The 23,362-nt window shown below is 39.1% G+C and overlaps 1 protein-coding gene and 1 pseudogene across 1 annotated transcript in view; one reads left to right on the top strand and one right to left on the bottom strand.

Annotated features, from left to right (window-relative positions):
• Positions 1-782: 782 nt before the first annotated feature.
• On the top strand, positions 783-1,526 carry LOC125097253 (eukaryotic translation initiation factor 4E type 1B-like; annotated as a pseudogene).
• A 1,741-nt stretch (positions 1,527-3,267) lies between these two features.
• The window catches only part of CNGB3 (cyclic nucleotide gated channel subunit beta 3), a 141,270-nt gene continuing 121,175 nt past the window's right edge, over positions 3,268-23,362 (bottom strand). Inside the window, exons 16-18 of the mRNA XM_047728366.1 lie at positions 6,491-6,637; positions 5,904-6,078; positions 3,268-3,758 (exon numbers count right to left, since the gene is read on the bottom strand). Of these exons, the coding sequence (XP_047584322.1) occupies positions 3,501-3,758; positions 5,904-6,078; positions 6,491-6,637 (580 nt within the window). The 3' untranslated portion in view covers positions 3,268-3,500. The remainder of the gene's footprint in view (positions 3,759-5,903; positions 6,079-6,490; positions 6,638-23,362) is intronic.

Here is a 23,362-nt window from a genome sequence, read left to right as displayed (position 1 = left end):
AGGGGAAACAAGAAAAGTGGTAGGGAAAAATCTCAGTCTTTGCCTCTGGGGATCCCTGGATGTCTGGGTTTTGACTTTGGGTTAAGATAAGGGTGATGGGATTTATGATGTGGTATTTCAAGGGCTCAACTCCTTTGGTGACCCCCAGAGTTGCTCTCCGCTTAAGTTTTTCTACTGTTTTAACTGATTAGTCAGCCTGCCTTCTTTGTGTGGCTAGAGGGGTTTATGACCTCTGCTGGGAAATAAAGTTTTGAGCTCTCTTGCAACCTGAGTTCCTTGCCTAGATTTCAATGGTTCAGTCCTTAAACAGAGTATGATCAGATCCTTGTGTGACTAAGAAGGCTGGAAGCTTGTTCATGGGATGCCAATCAGACCCCTCAGTGCTTGCCTGGGGTCTTCCTCTTCCTGCGTTATGTCCATTACCTTTGAATAAAAACAGTGAGGATGAGTGTGAGTATGAATATGAGTATGTGGGTATGAATAGGCTCTGTGGAGCATGGTGAGTCCTTTCCAGTAGCCTAACTTAGGAAATCTTTGCACTCTCAGTGACCTAGGACAAGTTAATGATTATTATGTCTCATTTTCCTAATCTGGAAAATGGTGAAAATGTTAAGAATAATGACGACTTTGGAGGATGGTTAAGAAGATTAAATGATTTAGTAGTGGTACCACATTTAGAACAAGAGCTGGACAGAGTCAATGCTATATAGTAGTTATTATTATTTTGAGCCTATTTGAAACTTAGCATGGGGGAACCTTAGCATTTTTATTGGGGTTGCCTTATGGCCACCACCAGCCCTGCCAGAGAGCCTGAGGGTGGAATCCGAAAGTGGGGGGAGAAGGAGGAGAAAAGGGAAGAGAAAGAGGGGGCAGCAGGGCCGGTCTTGGTGGCAGAGGGGGCTCTGAATCCCCCCGGGGCCCTGCTGTACCAGAGGAGGAAGGCCCAGGATGGGGCCCCCCAGGGGGTCAAGTTGGAGTTATACCCGCTGCTGAACAGGTGAGCGCTGTGGTTTTTCAAGAATGACCGCAGCTGCGCCTGGCAGGACAACCTGCATCTGGTCACCAAGTTTGACATTGTGGAGGACTTCTGGGCAATGTACAGTCACATCCAGCTGGCCAGTAAGCTCTCTTCCGGCTGTGACTACGCCCTGTTCAAGGATGGCATTGAGCCCATGTGGGATGACAGCAGGAATAAGAGGGGTGGCCGCTGGCTGGTCAGTCTCACCAAGCAGCAGCGCCACAGCCTGCTGGACCGCCTGCGGCTGGAGACTCTGCTGTGCCTGATCGGGGAGAGCTTCAAGGAGCACAGCCGGGAGGTGTGTGGGGCTGTCATCAACATCCGAACCAAGGGGGACAAGATTGCCGTGTGGACGAGGGAGGCAGAGAACCAGGCATGCATGCTGCACATTGGGCAAGTCTACAAAGAGCGCCTGGGCCTCTCCACGAAGATCGTCATTGGATATCAGGCCCATGCAGACACAGCCACCAAGAGCAACTCCCTAACTAAGAATAAGTTTGTGGTGTGATGAGACCTTGGCACCCCTCTCCATTCAACTGTCTCTGAGCCTCCCTGCTCTCTCTCTCTCTCTCTCTCTCTCTCTCTCTCTCTCTCTGTGTGTGTGTGTGTGTGTGTGTGTGTGTAAGTGGTGCTGGGCTACAGTGCTAAAAAAAAAAATTCAAATGCCTTAGAGTGTGTTCAGAAAATTGTAGTAGGGCAACCATTTCACATTCTTAATGATGTTTGGTTTAAGCTAATGCTAGATTTAGTTTGCATTTGCTGGAGATCACACTGTTTAGGCAAGGGGATAAGTGGGGGAGAGAGGTCCTGGAAGAAAGCATGTCAATGACAAGTAGAAACTGGTCTGTTTCACAAATACAGATAGCGCACAGGAGACAGCATGCCCTTGGGGAGGTCAGGGATGAGGTTGATCTGCTTTTGGCTCAGGTCATGATCTGGGTCCTGGGATTGATCACCGCATCTGGTTCCTTGCTCAGCGGGAAGCCTGCTTCTCCCTCTTCCATTATCTCTGCTTGTGCTTCCTTTCTCACTGTCTCTCTCTCCTGGTCAAATAAATAAATAAAATCTTAAAAAAAGAACCCAAAAACAAAAACAAAAAAATGGTGACTCAACCAAATGATACATTTATTATAGTGATCGATTTATACATGGTTTGCGGAATGCATCTATGTTATAGGTTTTTTGGTTAATATGATTTGTTAAAACTCTCTCAGCAAAGTGCTGTTTCAATGACCACCTTCTGGGACTTGGGAATAGCCTTATTATACAGAACTTAATGTTATACACTAATGTCATTTATTAGAATGGAATTCTATATGTATTATTACTTCCGACATCAGCCTGGTTTTTTTAGCCTCCTCACAGCATGAGACTTTAGTAATTATGCTAATGTTAGCTGATTCACGAGGACAACTTCCTAAAGTGCACTTAATTAACTTGGAGATTTTGTAAACAGCTGTACATGTAGGTTCTGCAAATTGTAGGGATATATCAATCTGACATGTGTACAGTCTGCCTTCCTAACCTCATCACTTTTTACTAAAGCTGAAAACAATAAGAAGCTCAGGTCTGGCACCGTTTGAAGCAAATGCTTGAGGAAGACTCTGAGAAATGTCACTTTAGCCTATCTGAAGATGGGGACCGTGGGATTCCTCCAGTCTGAGTCTGTGGAGCCCGATGGGTTAGGTAGATTGTTGCTTTTCAAGTTGCTATGCAGGAAACTGTTAGTTTGTTTCTTTAGCAAAGGGAATGATTTTCCCAACATGTTGCTACAATATGTCACCGTATATGTCACCGTGTTCCCCCCCACTGTGGGTTTGTTGGTACCACTGAACAATATTGCTCTTTAGGGGACTTTGGCAAGTCAGATTTCACATCCATAAACTCCATTATCTCTGTTTCCCTTCAGTCCCTGCTGCTGGGTTGATTTGCTATTTGAGTAACTCATCACCCTTGTCTGCATGGAAATTACCTGGTATTTTACTTTCAGCATTTTATTAAAATCTCATAATCCCCTACAAGTGAGAAGTAATATTAATATACATAGGACATTTAGTCAAGACTAACAGTGCCGTGCAAGACTTTCTCTCTCTCTCTCTCTCTCTCTCTCTCTCACACACACACACACACACACACACAAATTGAAAGGTAAGTGAATCACTCCAGGGCCAAGACCAAAATAATAAAAATGGAAGGAAGAAACATCAAGAGAGAATGGAAGAAAAAACCTTACTACATAAAATTAGGAGAAATACCAATTGCACAAGGCTAATGACAACAGAGAATAGGGATGGTTTTAAAATAATCTTCTTACTACTGTATAAGATCACACTCTCAGATAAGTCCTAGAAACTAAGCTAGGGATTTGTCTATGGTTTCTCAAGGGTCCTGGCAAGGTCTTTTTCCTTCATTAATTTAAGCTATAATCCTGGGTACAATCTCTTTGGGAATTAGCTAGATTATATCTAAGATAATCAAACATTTATTGCTTAGCCTTTTCTTTGACTTCAATCGTCAGAACCTCTTCCCCAGCCTCTGCAGAAGGAGCCATGCTGATGATGAGGGATTGATGAGTAGTTCCTCCCGGTAAAGCTCCGCTTGTCATCGGCTGGGGTTCTTCTGCTGTAATAGAATTTGCTCTACATTCAGAGCTGTCCTGTGCTTTCTCTGATGGCTCTCTTCCTTTATTTTCATATTCTGCTCCTTTACCCTCTCCTTCTTCAGAATTTTCACTTGTTTTCTGGAAGAAGCAGTTACAAGAATTGGTTTTGAGAGCATAATAAAGGACACTGGACTCTTTTGATTAATATACAATGGCTAAGGATCACTACCAAGACAGATTCTCTGAATTAATGTGGGAATCATGTCTGCCTTGCATTTGACTGTCATTTGATAACTTTCTGATGTGCTGCAAGAATGAGGTTGAGCTGTCACATTTGACCTAACAGAGTAATTCTGGATTTCATTTTTGTCCCTGACAAGAAATTCTCTTCCCATTGGTCCTTATGCTCTCTGAATTATTGGACTTAGTGCTCAGGATTCTTTGCTTTTGCCTTAAAAGTATGTACTTATTTATTTTATGAAGATGAAATTTTAAATATTTATTTTCTAATAAAAAAGGGTGAACCAAATGCCATAAAAATACTATAGAAAGTATGGTTTTCCTGCTGCATAAGCTCATGGGAGAATCTCAGGGAGAAACTTATCTCTCTTTCTTCATACAGTCTTTTCCATTTGTCCCATGGGTGCTTGAGCTCTATGATTTTAGGAACTCTTATGCTTAGTATCATCTGTAGAAATTTCATAGCAAAAAATATACTATGCTCTTTGCTGATGATGCTTCAGGTCAGTTTAAGAAAGGTTTGTACAAGGTATGAATGCGCACATGTAAAGCTGGGAAACTTATTTAACACAATGACCTATATTTCAGTACCCCATAAGTCTTTTACATAACTTATTACTTCCATGCTGATTAAATGAGGCATTTGGTTTATACTTTATTCCTCATTTTTACCATAGCCTTTGTGTGTGAAAAAGGAGAGGCAAGTTTTAGTCTCTTGAGTGTGACTGATTTATAATATTTGCTTAATGATCTTCTGAAAGATCCACCCATTTCTTATAGTTGTTATAGATAACATGACCAGATTCAGAAAACCCGAATCTCTGCTCCGTCTTCAATATCTGCCCTCATAGGCTTATTACAAGAATCAAAGAAATATGAAAATCAAGAGAGAAAAAGAATAACATTTGAGTATCTTGAAGTTTCTAAGAATTGAGAGGCAGCTCAGTGTAGGCCTAGAAGTCTGAGTACCTGAGTAATAGTTTTTGCTCTGTCACTTTTTGTGATCTTATCCAAATAAGATGATCTGGAGTTCAGTTTCTTCATCTATTACAAGAAGGGCTTGGATGAAATCTATGAAGTTATTTTTGGCTATTAACATTTGTGATATATAAGTGATTGAATATTTGTGAAGATATCTATTGGCTCACTGGTAAAATATGTTATATATTTATAGGTTTATATGTGTGCTTATACATATGCAATTGATTCTAATTATTCTTGGTAGTTTTGTTCTATAAAGATGCCACAAACAGAAAATTAGCAAATACTGAACCATTGCCCCTAGAGATAATGCAAGATTTTGTTCCTATGAGCCTCTGTTGACAAATTTTTGTCAACAAGTCAATACATAACCTTGTTTTATGTGTATTTCTGTTTAGAGACATTTATTCAACATATATTGTTTCATTATATTGAACTCAAGGCCAATAGCACTGTAACTCATGCTTGAATGACGCTTACCTAACATGTGTCTTTTCTCTGGAAGTACATCAGAGCATTTTTGTGCTTATGAACACAGGGTAGTACTTCATCTTTATGCAATACAAAATGAGAAAAACAAAGCACTTAAATAGACCATGAAAAGGTCACTTGTTTACAGTGTGAGAACTAAAACAAGAAAGTAGAGTGTCTTCCTGTTCAACCTCAGCTGAGAACATGTGCATTGGGCAACTTAAATTTTTCACTGCTCTGCATATACATATGTTTGCAAATGACCATGTTGAACACTGATTTGGGGTTTATAAAGAAATTTCTGTGAGTAGGTAGATAGGCAAATATACAGAATATACAAATAATGAGAGCTGAATGTATTTATATATACATATATATTAAAAATATCTATAATAAAACATGAGTATTGCATGTAATGATACATGAGGATATAGTTTAGATAATAATAAGTGCTATAAATAAAGTAGTAATTATTCACATTAGATGCATCCAAACTATCCCAGTGTCTGAAATTGAATTAAAGCAGGAGCTTGTCTGGGTATACTTAGTCCAATGGTCTGTTATAGCCCTCCATCCACTCTGTCTTATCACCTGAATGGTTTGTTCTCTCTTCAATTTGAGTAGTCTTGCAAGTCCTGCTTTTCCTGTACCTCCCAGGAGAGCTTTAAACATTTTAGGTGTCTCTTGTTTTGGTGGGAAGAGAAAGGCAAGTCCTTTTCTTGGAGGAGTTGCCTCTGTGCCCGGAGCTTTCTTCTTTAGAAGCACACTGTAATAGAAGAGAAAAGCTACTTTATTTTATTTTATTTTATTTTATTAGATTTTATTTATGTATTTGACAAAGATAGATCACAAGTAAGCAGGGAGGCAGGCGGTGGTGGTGGGGGAAGCAGGCTCCCTGCTGAGCAGAGAGTCCAATGTGGGGCTCGATCCTAGGACCCTGGAATCATGACCTGAGCCGAAGGCAGAGGCTTTAACCCACTGAGCCACCCAAGCACCCTGAGAAAGGCTACTTTAGATAGTACTGTAAGAATTCTGGAAAAACCTATCAAAAACACTAACATTTTCTCCTAATCTGAGAAGTTTTCAACAGATAGTTGCATATATAGTTGTTTGCTAAATGCATCTCATGGAGAAAGTTGATAACTGCCCAAACTCTAATGGGGTTTTAAAGGTCATACCTGGCTTTCTTCATGAGGAGCTTTTCAGAATCTGGATAATGCACTAGAATTTGTTGGAGGGTCTTTTTGTCTAGAGTTAAAAGATTGGCGAACCCATGGGCTATCACATTGGCGGTTCGACGATTTCCGCCTCTTGCCGCTAGGAGGCTGAAAGAGGAGAAAAGTGAATCTTTATCACCAGTTTCAGTTTTCTTCTACCAAAATTAAAAAAAAATAGGTATAAAATATTTTAACCATTTACACTGCTTTGGAAAGATGAAGATGAGAGTTCAGGTGATTGTGTGGAGGAAGTTAGATGTGGTGGTGATGGAAGTGGCAACAGTTTTCAACATGTTTTGTTTTGAAATCCCATCTCAAATGAAGGACTTGTAGCCATCAGTGCCCCGTGAGATTCCACCCCAGATTCCAGAAGCTCACAGTCTTTTTAGACTGGATATCCTCTATTTGTTTCTCTAGCTTCACTTTTCATCTCCCCCATCCTCTTTGTTTCCCATAAAACTGACTAATGGGACTCTTGTATAATAATAGTGGATTATAGCTGCAAGATGCAGACTTTCTTAGGGAAGGCCAAAGTCAAAAGGGGAGATAGAAACAGGGCATTTCAGAGAGATTTGGAAGTTCTAACACCTAGAGCTGCAGCAAATATTAAACACAATCTAACCCCTAGCTAGATTAACATAAAACCTCATGCTAAAGACCTATCTACCTCAGTTCCTATTACCAATTACATCATGTACAGCTTCCAACAAGTTATAAAGCAGACTAAAAAAACAAGAAGAACACAGCATAACAAGACAAAGAAAGCATTAGAACCAGACTGAGATATGACACAGATATAGGAATTCTCAGAGAATTTAAAATGTCTCTGATTAATATGTTAAGGGATCTAATGGAAAAAGTAGACATCATATAAGAATGGATGGGAAATGTAAGGAGAGAGAGTGAAATTCTAAGGCAATTCAAAAGGAAAGATTAGAAATAAAAAACATTGTGACAGAAATGTAGAGGGACTTCACTTGGCTCATCAGTGCACTGCACATGACCAAGAAAACAGATGAGTTTGAAGACAGGTCAGTAGAAATTTCCCAAACTAAAATGTAAAGAGAAAAAAAGAATGAAAAAAAAAAAAAAAAAACCCCAACAACCTGCTCCCAAACTTCAAAAACTATAGGACAATTTAAAAAAGTATGAGTAAATATGTAACTTTTGTGTGCACATATACATAAAATAAATACATACCATATATCATTCTTTAATACCAGAAAAAATACTTGAAGTAATCATGGCCAAGGAGTTTCCAAAATTAATGACAGACATTAAACCACAGATCCAGGAGGCTTGAAGACTATCACAACAATAAGTACCTACCTCTGACAGTTGTGTTTTATTCCTTTTTTTGAAATCCAAGTGCTTGACCTAAGCTTGATTGCCATTTCAAAGAGTCATTCACTTCAAAGATGCTGATCTTCACTAAATACATTGCCAGCCACCCAATTATATAAAAAGCCAGACTACCTTCCCCCAGTGAGGCTTTGTTTTAGAGATGTAGTTTAATAACTAACCATTGGGCTAGCTTGTTTTTTTTCACTTCCCATACTTTAAATTTCTGCTCTTATATTTTAAATTCACTAATAAAAAGTGAGCCCACAAAATCCTAGACCCCCATTCTCAACCCCAATAGAAGCAGAACCCCAGGCCTGTGCATTCTTTCCCTCTCTGTGACCTTGGTGTGTGGCATCAGGTGGGTTGTGTAATTTTTGAGGTCTTGTAAGTAATAAATTTGTACTTTTTCAAGGTTTCCTAATGTTTGTTGCTGAAAGGCATCTTACAATCTTTTTTTTTTTTTTTGAAGATTTTATTTATTTGACAGAGATTGGGAGTGAGAGAGTAAGCAGGGGGAGTGGCAGAGGGAGAGGGAGAAACAGACTCCCTGTTCAGGGAATGTGGGGGGGCTCGATCCCAGGACCCTGAGATCATGACCTCAATTGAAGGCAGAAACTTAACCAACTGAACCACCCAGGTGCCCCTGTGTCTTACAATCTTAATAAAAACCAGAAAGGCCAGTCCGACCACAACATTGGGTTATTGATAAGTTTAGATTGGCACAAAACACCTATAAGAGGAACAAGGATAATAATCAGCAGACTTTTCATGAGAAGCCATGCAATTAAGAAAAGAGGGGAGAGAAATATAGTGTTGAAGGTCCTAACAGAGATTAGATCATAATTGTCCTCACCACAAAGAAGAAATTATAACTAGACATGATAGAAGTTAGCTAATGCAGTGGTGGTAATTATATTGCAATATATATGAATTTCTAAATCCAATATGTTGTACACCTAAAACTTACACAATATTATATGCCAATTATGTATTTTGATAAAAATAAAAATAGTAAAAAAAAACAAGAAAGAAACAAAATCAGCAACTAGAATTCTATGTACAGTGAAATTACCTTTTCAAGGTGAAAAAGAACAAAGATTTTCTTAGAAAAATAAAAGCAGAGGGAATTCAACATTAGTTCACCTACTCTGCAAAAATGTTGAAAGAAGTTCTGCAGGAAGAAAGAAAATAATGTAGGTTAGAAATTCAGGTCTACATAAAAGGATGAAGGACATTGGAGGAGGAATAGAGGTAAAATAAAACTAAAATCTTTGTTTTTCTTATTCTTAATTTTGATCTAAAAATAATTTTAAATAATAAAATAACAATGCTTTGGGTGATTTATAGAAAATGGATAAATGAAATGAATGACTTAAGGGCTGCTAGGGAAGAATTGGTAATACTGTGTAAGGTTCTTGCTCCATAGGTTGTGTTCTGTGAAGGTAGACTTAAATTAGTTTCAAATGTGTTTCACAGAATGGCTGCACCAGCTTGCATTCAAGAGGAATTTGAGAGGCAGAGTGGGGGGTCATGGAGGGCAGGGAGGGAAAAAAATGAAACAAGATGGGATCGGGAGGGAGACAAACCATTAGAGACTCTTAATCTCACAATACAAACTGGGGGTTGCTGGGGAGTTGGCAGGGAAGGGATAGGGTGGCTGGATTATGGACATTGGGGAGGGTATGTGCTATGGTGAATGCTGTGAATTGTGTAAGACTGAGAATTCACAGACCTGTACCTCTGAAGCAAATAATACATTATATGTTAATAAAAAAAGTGTTAAAATGTATATCGCAAACTCTAGGGCTACCACTAAAAAGTCTTTAAAAGAAGTATAACTGACATGCTAAAAGAGGAGAGTTGAATGCTCAGGTGAAAACAGAGAAGACAGAAAAAAGGAGGAAAAAATCCTAATTAGGCCACCTTAAGGAATCAAACAGAGCCTCTTTCCAGCAGTTCTCACTGAACTTGGTCCAAGTCTATCCAGGATGTTTAGAAATGGAAATACTCCCTCAATACATAAAGAAGATATTTGGAATCCATAAATGTTGACCATGTTAAATGACTACTTATTTTGTTTGGTGACTTCACATTTTAAATTTCTTGTTCCATGGCAAAAACAGCCTTTCTTTCTTCCCTTCCTCATTCTTTCCCTCCCCACCTCTCTCCCTCCCTCCCTTCCTTTTCTTCCTTCCCTTCTCCTTCCTTCCTTCCTTCCTTCCTTCCTTCCTTCCTTCCTTCCTTCCTTCCTTCCTTCCTTCCTTCCTTCTTTCCTTCCAAGAGAAAGAGGCAGAGAGAAAGAAGGAGAGGGAGAATCTCAAGCAGGCTCCACACCCAGCTCAGAACAAAACAGGAGGCTTAATCTCATGACCCTGAGATCATGACCTGAGCCAAAATCAAGAGTTGGAGGCTTAACTGTTAAGCCACCCAGGCACACCACCCCCAAAACTTATTATTTACTCCTTTCCTGAGGTTCTTCCCAAGACAAGTTTGCTTTCACTTTTTTCCTTTTTATTGAAGAGGAATGAATTTTACCTTATCTGCCTGCCTATCAATCTATTTCCATCCATCCAACTTCCTATCTATCTTCTTACTTGTCTTTCTGTGAAATGGATGTTGGTATTTGAAGGCCAATGATAGAATGAGACTATTTCATTTACATTCCTGTTGCCTTGTGCACAGGGTAATCCAGTAGTTAGGCAGGGCTGGATGGCACTGGGGAGCTTAATTTGGGCCTAAGAATGTCTCGGTGTGTGTCAGACAATGAGAGCAGAACGGAAATAACATATTTAAATGTCAGGTTATTTTGAGATTTCTCAAGCTTTAATTAAACTTGCCTACAGGTTACACGTTTAGAGTGCTTGATGAGTTTTTGAACAGAAGAAATAGTCTGTTTGCCAGATGGATTTTGCCCAAACTCTCTCAGCAATGTTTAAAATAGCCTCCTTTTTTTTTCTTCTGTCCACAAAATGCTTCTCTAGCATTCCACCAATGGAAAGTTTCATGCATTAAATAGCTTAGTAAGAAGATCCCTAAATATGCCCGACCCCATATAGTTTCTGAAAGCACGTACTAGAGGATAAATAGTGGAGGTTAATGATAAGTGTCTGCAGGTCAAAAAATAGCGAAGAGAGCAATGGCCCAGGAAAGAAAGGAGTGGATTCTAATTCTAGATCTACCTCTGTGTGCTGTGACTTTAGACAATAACTTAATAACTAAATCTTTTTGATTTTTATTCCAACCATGTAAGTATTCATTGAGCACCTACCATGTATTCAGTGGAGTGAGTTAGAGGGCAAAGGAAGAATTATTCAAGCCTAGTATGATTTTGTGTAAAGAATATAGACTTTGCAACCAGATAACTACCATTTATTACACACTTTTCTTTCTTTTTTCTTTTTTAAGATTTTATTTATTTATTTGAAAGACAGAGATCATAAGTAGGCAGAGAGGCAGGCAGAGAGAGGGAGGAGGAAGCAGGCTCCCTGCTGAGCAGAGAGCCCAGTGCGGGGAGGGGGGGGCAGGGCTTGATTCCAAGACCCTGAGATCAAGACCTGAGCCAAAGGCAGAGGCTTAACCCACTGAGCCACCCAGATATCCCTATTACACACATTTCTAAGCAGGTTACTTAATCATTCTTCTAGGAAACAAGGCCATCTTTTATTACCTACTATAAGTATCTGATTATCTTTAGGGAGAAATAGGTGTTTATAGACTCCTGGTGTTTAATTATGAAGAAAGTGTTATTAGGTAAAATTCCCAGCTGAGAAATTTTAATTCCTAATTTATGGCATGTAACTGTAGTAAGTAATAATAAATATAACTTTGTATTACTTGGAGCTCTCCAGAAAAATAGAACAAATAGGATATATACAAATATATGTACATATATGTGTGTGTATATGTATTTATGTGTTTAATATACATATTAAGTATATATATATTATATACATGTATATATATATGTATATATAAACATATATATATATGGAGATTTATTATGGGAATTGTTATGGAGACTGAGAAGACCTACAATCTGCCATCTGCAAGCTGGAGACCCAGGAAAGCTGGTGGTGTCATTGGACTGAAGGGAGATTGGAGGAAGCCTATAGCATAAATCCAGGTTTGGGTCTGAAAGCCCAAGAACCAAGAGTTTTGATGTCTGATGGCTAAAGGCAGGGGAAGAAGGATGGGTCAGCTCAAGCAGAGAGAGCCAGTTAGCCTTTCCTTATCTTTTCAGTACCTCAAAGGATTGGATGATCCCACCTGCACTGGTGAGGGTGATTTTCTCCACTCTTCAAATGCTAATCTCTTCCCTAAACATCCTCACAGACACACCCACAAATAATGTTTTATCATTTATCTGGGCATCTCTTAGCTCTGGCAAGTTGACACATAAAATTAACCATCATAGTACTAGTGGTACTATTCATAGCACTAATGTGTAGATAAGTGAGTGAAATCAGATGTGTTCATGTCAGAGAGAAGGTATATTCAGTATGAGAGGACCTATATATGCAAAACTCTGTAAATGTCAGGAATAAATAGTGACATGGAGATCATATATGTGTGTACATACACATATACATATATACACATTATGCATATATGATATACATATATTTAATACAGATGTATGTGATATATATAAATCACAGAGAGCTAAAAGAGTTGCCACATATGGCATCATAAATTGTGCACTGCATACATAAACTATGTGATTGGAGCTCCCTGGACTTGTGCAGTGCACAGCCTGCACAGCCCTTTTAAGCAGAGCTAGCATATCCAGAAAGCATTCACACAGATAAGTAGAATGCAGAGGGGTATAAATTGGGTGTAAATTGAATGGAAGAGCAAAAGAAAAACTAGACTGGAGACATAAATGGGATTCATAAAAAAATGCAAACTTTGCTATAAGAGGGCTTCAACTTTGACTCTTGGTCTTTTATACTTCAAAAAAGATGAATTCTTAGCTTTAAGAAAGATAAGAATGCCTCTTGAAGGGCTTAGTAGAGAGACTGCATGTAAATGGTGAATACCATCCTCATATATTTTTTTAAGATTATATTTATTTATTTGACAGAAAGAGAGATCACAAGCAGGCAGAGAGAGAGGAGGAAACAGGCTCCCTGCTGAGCAGAGAGCCCGACGTGTGGCTTGATCCCAGGACCCTGAGATCATGACCTGAGCTGAAGGCAGAGGCTTAACCCACTGAGCCACCTGGGTGCCCCCATCCTCATATTTTTATGATAGATGCAAAAATAAGTTGCTAAAACTGTGCTATTTTCCTCATTAAAGTCTGTGTGTCACTCCAAAGTCCAGTTCAGTAAGAATAATTCTGTAGGTGAGGAAGGGCATCAGTATGATGCGTTCCAGGTAACTTGCACTCTTTTTGTTGTACCTAGAATATACAGAGAACAAATAATCCCTCTTAAACACTGCCTTTCTCAGCTGGACTTTCTTTCTTTTTTTTTTTTTTTAAAGATTTTATTTATTTATTTGACAGACAGATCACAAGTAGGGAGAGAGGCAGGCAGAGAGAGAGAGGAGGAAGTAGGCTCCCTGCTGAGCGGAGAGCCCGATGCAGGGCTCGATCCTAGGACCCCGGGATCATGACCTGAGCCAAAGGCAGAGGCTTTAACCCAGTGAGCTACCCAGGCGCCCCTCAGCTGGACTTTCAATAAATACTGTTTCTATAGGAGTTTGACATTTTACGGAACATTATGCCTTAGATATCTATCACGTGGGAGAATGTGAGGAGTTCACTGTACAAAATGAAAAAAAAAAAGAAAAAAAGAAATTAGAGATAAATTAGGAGTGTGTAGAAATATCATACTCCATAATGAGCTAGATACAATGCTAAGTTCTGGGGCTATAAAGGTGATTAACATCTGTCCATAAACTGCTTATAATCTAGGAGTGGGATAAGTGTGGGTGAGGATTGTCAGACTAGAAAATATAGTATTACTACTAACTAATATTTTTGAGTGCTTACTATGAGTTAGACATTTTTCTAAGTTTTTTTCTTTTTTGAAGATTATATTTATTCATTTATTTTGGAGAAAAAGAGAGTGAGAGTGAGAAAGAGTGTAAGTGGGGGAGAAGCAGAGGAAAAGGGAGAGAGAATCTCAAGCAGACTCCATGCTGAGTGCAGAGCCTGAGGTGGGGCTCAATGGCACAACACTGAGATCATGACCTGAGCTGAACCCAAGGTCCAACACTTAACCGACTAAGCCACCCAAGAACCCCCTAAGTTCTTTTTTCTGTATTAATACATATAATGCTTTCCAATTCTATGGGATAGTTATATATTATTATTAATCCATTTTAACTGATGAAGAAATGAAGTCTCAGCTGAGTAACTTCCTCAGCGTCACACATCTCATAGGTTGTGGAATTGGGATGCAAACCTATACAGATTTCTTAAACAGGTAAATGAAGTTCAAAATGGCAGATGCAGGTCACCCGGGTGGCTCAGTGGGTTAAGCATCTGACTCTTGATTTTGGGCCAGGTCATGATCTCAGAGTCATGAGACTGAGCCCTGCATCAGGCTCTGTGCTAGTGGGGAGTCTGCTTGGGATTCTCTCTCTGCCTCTCCCCCAACTCACACTCTTTCTTCCTAAAATAAATTAATAACTCTTAAAAAAAAAAAAAACAAATGACAAATGCTTTAAATGTAAAAAAATGAGAATGTTTCCTAAAATAAAGATATTTCTAGTTTAAAAGCATTTTTTTTCCCCATGTAGAAGAATCATTTCCTAGAATAGAAATAAAACTGTCTCTGAATACTGGTGATGGAAAGAGTATCACATCCAATGCTGAGTGAGAGATTAAAACTTCAAATGTCTGTTCTCATTAAGCAAATTTCCAAGTGGATGATTATTTAGAGAGCAGGAGGTTAGATCACCTGTGTAGCTTTTTCTGAGAAACTCTTTTATCCTTTTCAGTGTTACTGGAAAACACTTCGTTGCTTGAAAATTTTTACCACTTCACTAAAAATAATTCTAACAAAACTTTTGTAGGTGAGCAAATATCAGAGGATGTTCTAGTGTCGCCTCTGCCCAAGCTGCTTGCTCTTTGCAGATACTTTGATATTCATAAAACTACTGCAAGGCAAACACACGTTAACCTAGAATTTGGTGGTTTTTTTTTTTTTTGAATAGTTTGAGAAAAATCTGTGTATGTGGACTTTCATCAGAGTTAGAGAGTTTAGATTTCACAGATATAAAACACAAAGCCCTTTCCCCCTCAGGTCTTGATAATAGAGTTGAAATAGCTTCAGAGGAAGTGGATGAACAATGAAGAATCTAGGTAAAAATTCTAAGGATATGGAGAGGAAAAAAAAGAATAAAAGGTACATTTTATTCTGCACTCTGTTTATCTATATGCTTTCAAGTGCTCAGGAGAATTCTCTGTAATTGATACTCTGGTTAGAAAATACCGTATCAAACAAACTATATAGTAGTTTACTAAAAGTCTCTTTGGAGTCAAAATAGCCAACAATAACATATATTAATGACCATGTCTATCTGGTGATGTAAGTTCTTACCTATACCTACTGACTTAATAACTGAGTTCTGGAATCAGTGAAGTGACTTACTAAAAAACAAATACTATGAGTTTCACTGTTGGAATTCAAATGTAAGGCTGGACCTGACTAATTAAGAGACATTTTCTTTACACTCGAATTCTAGTACTACCAGTAAGGCATTGGTATTATTTTAATGACACATACTTACTTGCCCGTGGACAATAGAAAAAATAAGGGAGAAAGCCAGTCAGGCTGGTATAATAAGATATGCCAAAGTCTGACTGTCAGAATCTTGACCCCCTCCCTGCTGTTCCAAATGGTGCTAAGAAACTTTGATCTTCATAGAATTAGAGACATTGGACAAAGTTACTTTAGGAGGTGTCTTTAGGATATTTGGATGCATGTTTTAATAATGGTACTGATAATATAGTTGTTTACAAGAATACTGTGAAACTTAGATGAGGTGTGCTTTTTGCTCTAAGCAAAAAGTGCTACACAACCAAGGAGATGGCCTACAAAATGATATAGTGAAAATATAAATACATATTTGTAACACAGGTAGTGTTTACAGGTTAGATATAGGAAAAAATAAAAATAAAGAATTTTCTTTCTCAATATTAATCAAAATATCTTACCCTTGCTCATGTTTCTAATGAATCTACTTTCTCTGACTTTAGGAAGAGGGGCTGAAGGCAGCTTTTGGGGGCACGGGGGTTTGGGGACACCGGGTTGGGGGCCAGAAAGGGATAATTGAATTATTCTGATAAAGTGTAAGAATATGGAATTAAAATGATCTAAAGAACTAGAAGTATTCTCTGGTACTCTTATTTTAAAAACTGAGTGTTCAGGAGAAATAGGCAAACATAGTATAGAGGGGGAAAATGTTTAAAGTTATTTTTCAAAATTTTGAGGCTTTTCACTATAATACAAGGTAAATATAAAAAAAAGCATTCTCAGAATGGGTGATTTGACAAATAAAATTGATGTGAATTTAAATATTTTAAATATTTAAATTTAAATACATAAGAATACATCAAAATACATAAGAATACATAAGAATATCTATCTAAAATACCTAAGAATATATCAAAATGCCTAAATTCTACTTAATAACATGCTATATATGATGAAAAAAGGATGATGAAAAAGAAAGAAAAATGGAAGTTAAATAAATGATCACATTTATAAAAATAAATAGGTCCATAGAACATTAATTCATTTAGAAAATATTTATTGCATGCCTATTATTTTCTAGGCACTATTTAGAGAAATGCAAATTAAAACGACTTATTAAAATGCAAAACCAATGAGAATAATAAAGTAAAGCCAGTGATGTTAGGGAAAAATAGCTATATGTGCAAGCTGTATTGTAAATTGATTTAATTTTTCTGGAAAACAATCTGCCTGTATAATATGAGAGCTATAGAAATGTTTCTACCTTTTGACCTAGTTATTTCACTTTTGGGAATAAACCTAAAAGAAATAAAAGCAAAGTAATTTTATAAAGATAAACACAGCAGTGCTATTCTTAATAATAAAAACTGACTAAAAGAGCACATGGCTAGGGGCGCCTGGGTGGCTCAGTGGGTTAAGCCGCTGCCTTCGGCTCAGGTCATGATCTCGGGGATCCTGGGATCGAGTCCCGCGTCGGGCTCTCTGCTCAGCAGGGAGCCTGCTTCCCTCTCTCTCTCTCTCTCTGCCTGCCTCTCTGTCTGCTTGTGATCTCTCTCTGTCAAATAAACAAATAAAATCTTAAAAAAAAAAAGAGCACATGGCTAAATTTGCATATTCATGACAAAAATGAATGTGTATTAGTACATTTGCAAAGATAGAAAGATAATTACATTCACTTATTTATTTATTCACTTACTTATTGAATAGCTATTTATTAGTCACTATATGGGCCAGGCACTGCCCTAAGGGCTGGGAATTGAGTGCAGAACAAACCAAATGTGGTGTCTGCTATTGTCCTTGGAAACCTGTGCCTTTGTACAAAATAGAAAAATGTAGCTTCTCTGGGCACCTGCAGTCCTGTGGGTGCAAATCTGGGCCAGAAAAATGCTCCCATTTGGAAAGAAAAGAGTAACTGTGCATGAAGAAGAGCACAATAGCAGAGATCACGACTCAGGAGTGGAATATGGTCCCTCACTGGTCATCTTGATGCACAGCACAACTGGAACAGCCATACACAATAGTCCTGGTGCCCACAAATAAGTGAGGAGAAAAGACACCAAGGAAATAAATGCACCAGGGAGGGCATAATTACAAGGATAAGTTCTCAGAAAGAAAGGAATATAGTCTGACCAGAGCATATAGCAAATAGAACTGGGAGGTCCCTATAGTGGAGAATATAGGAAGTTCTGAAAGAAGCTGAGATTAAGTAAAGGAGATGGGAAAGTGTCCAGACAGAGGTAACAGCGTGTGTGAAAAACTCCCCAAGGCCATATATCATGTGGCATATTCAGGGAACTGAAGCCTGAATTAAAGAGAGCACGTGAGTGGGATCCAATGTGAGTAGAGAGGTGAGCAGTGGCTAGCCTCTGTAGAAATTTGTAGGCCAGGATAAGAACTTTGTTCTTATTCCTAAAAACTGTAAAAGCATCAAATTGTTTTAAGCAGAAGTGGGGGGGGGGACACAATCATATCTGTGTTTCCCAAAGATCCCTCTGGCTGTAGAGTGGAGACTGGATTGCAGAAGATGTAGATATTAGAGTAGGAAAAGCAAACTAGGCCACTACAGTCCAGTGAGAAGTGGAGGTGGGTTGGACCAAAGCAGGAGCATTGGAGATGGTAAGATATAAATGATGGGAGATTTATCAAGGAGGTAAGACTGAGAGGTCTCCGAGGTACACTGGCCATGTAGGGTGAGTAGAAGGAGGTATTAAGCATGCCTTCCCCACCCCCGCCCAGTAAAAGTGTTAAAGTTAACAATTTAAAGAGCTTGGTGTTTGTTTCCTAGAGTTGCTTTAACAAATTGCCACAAAACCAGTGGCAATACAATAAAAATGCATTCTCTCACAATTCTGGAGGTCGAATTCCAAAATCAAGGTGTTGGCGAGGCTGGGCTTCCTCCAAAGAATCTAGGAAAGAATCTTTTCTTGCCTCTTTCAGCTTCTGGTGGCTCCAGGAATTCCCGGGCTCTAGCTAGATAATTCCAATTTCTGCCTCAGTCTTCAGATAGTCTTTCCCTCTTTCCCCTGCGTCTGTGTGTCTTTCCTCTTCTGTCTCATGTGAGGATACTTGTCATTCAAAATACGGCTCATCCAGATAATTAAGAATGATCTTGTCTTTGAGATCCTTAACTTAATTATATCTGTAAAGAGCCTTTTTTGGTTTTTGTTTTTGCTTTTTTTCCTTGTAAGGTTATATTTTATCTTCATGGGTTCCAGGGGTTAGGGCATGGATATATCTTTGTGGGGGCCACCATGCAACCACTATAGGCATTACGTGAAAAATCATTTACATATCCTACAGTAGGGACTAACAGCATTGACCTTTGTGCACACATTATTTTCTGCATGTGTCCTTTGAGGAACACTGAAATGTCTTCTATCAGTTCCCAAATAAGCTCAAGTAATTGCCAAATCCAAGGGATACACTGGTCATTTTGAAGCCTTGTACTCCTTAACTTCCTGTGTATACTCCATCTTTGGATGTAATCCATACATTTCATCACCTGGTATTGGAATCTTTCATTTCCTTGTCTCATCTGTTTGTAAGGCTCTTCAGGGAACCAACTGTTTCTTGTTGACCATCCTTGTTTATCATGTCATGCGTGGTTTTCTTTGAGACACTTCACATTATGCTGTAAGGGGTCCTAGATATAAATTTCAGTTGTTTTTATAAATCACAATGAATTAATTAACTAAAAATTACTGAATATGGGCACCTCGGTGGCTCAGTGGGTTAAGCCTCTGCCTTCAGCTCAGGTCATGGTCTCAGGGTCCTGGGGTCATCGAGGCCCACATCGGGCTCTTTGCTCAGCAGGGAGCCTGCTTCCTTCTCTCTGCCTCCCTCTCTGCCTACTTGTGATCTCTCTCTCTGTCAAATAAATAAATAAAATATTTAAAAAAAATAAACAAAAATTACTGAATATACCTACAAATTATTTTTGAAAGGAAGTGGGATATAAATGAAAATCAATATTTATTTATAGTTTTTCAATTCCAGTTTTATTGAGAAACAATTGACATGAGTCACTGTATAAAATTAGGCCATACTTCATGATGAGTTGATTTACATATATCATAAAGTGGTTACTACACTAGGTTTAACTAACATTCATCTGCTCATATAAGTACAATAAAAAAGAAAGAAAAAAGGAAAACAGGAAAAAAGTTTTCCTGTGATAGGAGCTCTTAGGAATTATTCCTAACTTTCCTATCTATCATACAGCAGTGTTAGCTATAGTCATCATGTTGTACATTACAATTCTAGTACCTATTTATCTTATAACTGGAAGTTTGGGAGTGCCTGTGTGGCTCAGTCAGTTAAGCATCTGCCTTTGGCTCAGGTCATGATCCCAGGGTCCTGGGATCAAAGTCCCTCGTTGGGCTCCCTGCTCCGTGGGGAGACTGCATCTCCCTCTCCCTCTGCTTACAGCTCTGCCTACTTGTGCTCTCTCTATATATCTTGGACAAATACATAAATAAATAAAATCTTAACTGAAAGTTTGCACCTTTTGACCAGCATCTTCCAATTCCCCTCCCCCTACCTTCTGTCTCTGGTAACCCCAAGCCTTTTTAATGAATATTTTCTTTCTTTCTTTCTTCCTTTCTTTTAGAGTCTACATGTAACTGAAATCATACAATATTTTTCTTTCTCTATCTGATCTATTTCACCTAGCATAATGCCTTCAGTGTCCATCCATATTGTTGCAAATAGCAGGATTTCTTATGGCTGAATTATATTCATATATGTATATGGGTATTCATATATATATATGAATACAACTCTTTTTTAAAAATTTTTATTTATTTGACAGACAGAGATCACAAGTAGGCAGAGAGGCAGGCAGAGAAAGAGGAAGGGAAGCAGGCTCCCTGCCAAGCAGAGAGCCTGATGCGGGGCTCCATCCCAGGACCCTGAGATCATGACCTGAGCCGAAGGCAGAGGCTTTAACCCACTGAGCCACTCAGGCACCCTGAATACAACTTAAAAAAAAAAAATTTGTTTATTTGAGAGAGAGAGAGAGCACAAGCAGGGAGAGTGGCAGAGGGAGAGGGAGAAGCAGGCTCCCTGCTGAGCAGGGAGCCGGATGTGAGGCTAGAGCCCAGGACTCTAGGATCATGACTTCAGCTGAAGGAAGAAGCTTAACAGACTGAGCCACCCAGGTGCCCCTGAATACAGCTTCTTTATCCATTTATCCACCAGTAGATACTTAGGGTATTTCCATGTCTTGGCTATTGTAAATAAAGATGCTATGAACATGGGTTTGCAGATATCTTTTTTTAGTGTAGCTATAATCATATTAAACAAAATAGACTCTAAGTTAAAAATGGTAAAGGGAGACAAAGAAGGTCATAATATAATGATAAAGGGTTAATGTATCAAGATATCATTGTGTATTCCTGTAGGCCTTTTTCACTTTTTAAATTCTTTTCTCTCTTTGCTCCTCTGGGTAATTTCCTAAGTCCTATCCTACAGATCACTGATTCTTTTGTGTGGTTGAATTTATTTTTGAAACTATCTATTGAATTCTTCAGTTCAATTACATGCTTTTCAACTCTTGCATTTATATTATATATATATATTTTTCATTATTCTATTTCTTTGTTTGAACTTTTTTAAAGATTTTATTTTGAAGTAATCTCTATACCCAGTGTGGGACTTGAACTCACAACCTTGAGACCCAGAGTCACACACTCCACCAACTGAGCCAGCCAGGCACCTTGACCATAGAATTATTTTTGAGGGCTCCATAGTTTTCCACTTAAAAACTACAACACAATTTAGGGTATTTAATGTCCTCTTGGTGGGCATTTAGAAAGGTTCTAGAGTTTGGCTTTTTTTAAAAGATTTTTATTTATTTGTCAGAGAGAGGGGGAGAGAGAGAGAGGACAAGTAGGGTGAGCAGCAGGCAGAGAGAGAGAAGTAGCCTGCCTGCTGCACAGGGAGCCCAGTGCAGGACTGCATCCCGGGACCCTGGGATCATGATGTGAGCTGAAGGCAGACGCTTAACTGACTGAGCCAGAGGAGGCATCCTGAAATGTTCTAGTTTTTGTTAATGCAGAGATGACTATTACTACTACTACTACTTCTTCTTCTTCTTCTTCTTCTTCTTCTTCTTCTTCTTCTTCTTCTTCTTCTTCTTCTTCTTCTTCTTTGGATGACTATTACTTCTTATTCGATGTAACCAACTGAGATCAAGTTGAGAAAGGGGCATAGACTTAGTGCAGTGAGACCAGGGAGAGACATAGAATATCCAGGGGTCTCAAGCACTCTTGATGACACAACCCCACGCATCTCTGGTTGAACTTCTTATTTTGTCAATGCATAAACCAGAAGGTTATTTTGAATCCTTTGTTTGACAGTTAATAGATCTTTATTTCTTTAGGATCAGTTATTAGAGCTTTATTAATTTCCTTTGGTGTTGTCATATCTGCCTTCATGATTCTTGATTTTTTTTACATTATTATCTACACATTTGAATAATTAGACTTTACAGGTTTGCTTTGACAGACTCAGTTCTTCACCAGTCAGTTCAGTTTGGGTTTCTGGGTGTCTGCTGGTATGTCCTTGGGCAGATATAGCCTGCTATTACAGTCAATTTTTATGTGATGCAACTGTTCAAATTCTAAGGAAGGACATGGGGGATTGTGCCATTGGCTGAGAATAGCTGGATAGGACTGCTGGCTTGGTTTTCTATCGAAGTGAGACTGGAGGACAGGCTCCATGGTTGCCTGGATTCTCTGGTGAGTCTTACTAAATGGTCTAGACTGGGTACAGGATTCAGTAGTAGATGGGACTATAAATGAGCTTCCCTGATGTAGAAAGGCAGCAGGATTGAACCCAGCTTATTGTTTGGGGACCTGAATCAGGCCAGAGTGTGTACTGAATTCCTTGCTCAGGTGAGACAACTGATTTTTCCCTTTGGATGGGGAAAGTTGTGGGCTGTACTCTCTGTTCAAGTGCCACTGTACGTAGGGCAGTTGAATGGGATATGTAGCCTCCTATGTACTCTGGTTAGGTTCCTTAGTTGGATAAGCTAAAGGCTGTAGTCAGTGAGGAGCAGGAGTATAAATTAGATTCCCTACCTGGGCACAGCGGGAAAAGTAGCTTTAAAGCAGGTAAAGCTCATTGTTTGCTAACTCAAGCCAACCCGCACTACAAGTTCCCTGAGTGAACAGGGCCACTAGCTTTGCTGCCTGCCTACCTTGATTGAGTGGCTTCAGTGCCACTGGGCCAGCGTAGTTTCCAGGAGTTGTCTCCAGCCCTTACTGGTCAGATGGGGCCAGAAGGCACTCACAGAAGTTAGGGCTATGCCTTAGCTCCCTTGCCTGCATGGGAGTGAAAGGGACTGCTCTAGGCTATTCTAAATTTCCCAAGTAGGTTCTGTAATTGAAAAGCCTCTTTTAGCCTTGACTATGAATCTATGAATTGATCCCTCTGCCTGTGCATATCATGGGAATGCTCAATGCTCAGTACTGGCTTTTCTGGGACCATTCACCTCTGCCTGCCTGCCTCTTGGCTTGAGTGCCGCTGGCCCACACTGATTCCAGCAGTTGTTACTAGCCTTTCTGGTCAGATGGGGCCAAAAACCTTTCCATAGTGGGTGGGACTGGTTTAGCTCCTTGCCTGAACAAGGGCAAATGGGGCTCTAAGGTCTGCAAACCTTGTTTGAAGATCAGAATTAGACGGTTCCACACTCTGCTGAGTTCCCGGGTGAGTGCATTCCTGGTTTGGTTCTGCAAAGCTGCTAGTTGGGATTTCTACTTGGGCATGGCTTGTATGAACT

The sequence above is a fragment of the Lutra lutra genome, chromosome 4, assembly GCF_902655055.1.
Source record: "Lutra lutra chromosome 4, mLutLut1.2, whole genome shotgun sequence".
Lineage (NCBI taxonomy): Eukaryota > Metazoa > Chordata > Mammalia > Carnivora > Mustelidae > Lutra > Lutra lutra.
The sequence above is the reverse complement of the archived record's forward strand: the minus strand, read 5'-3'. Positions and strand labels throughout refer to the sequence as shown.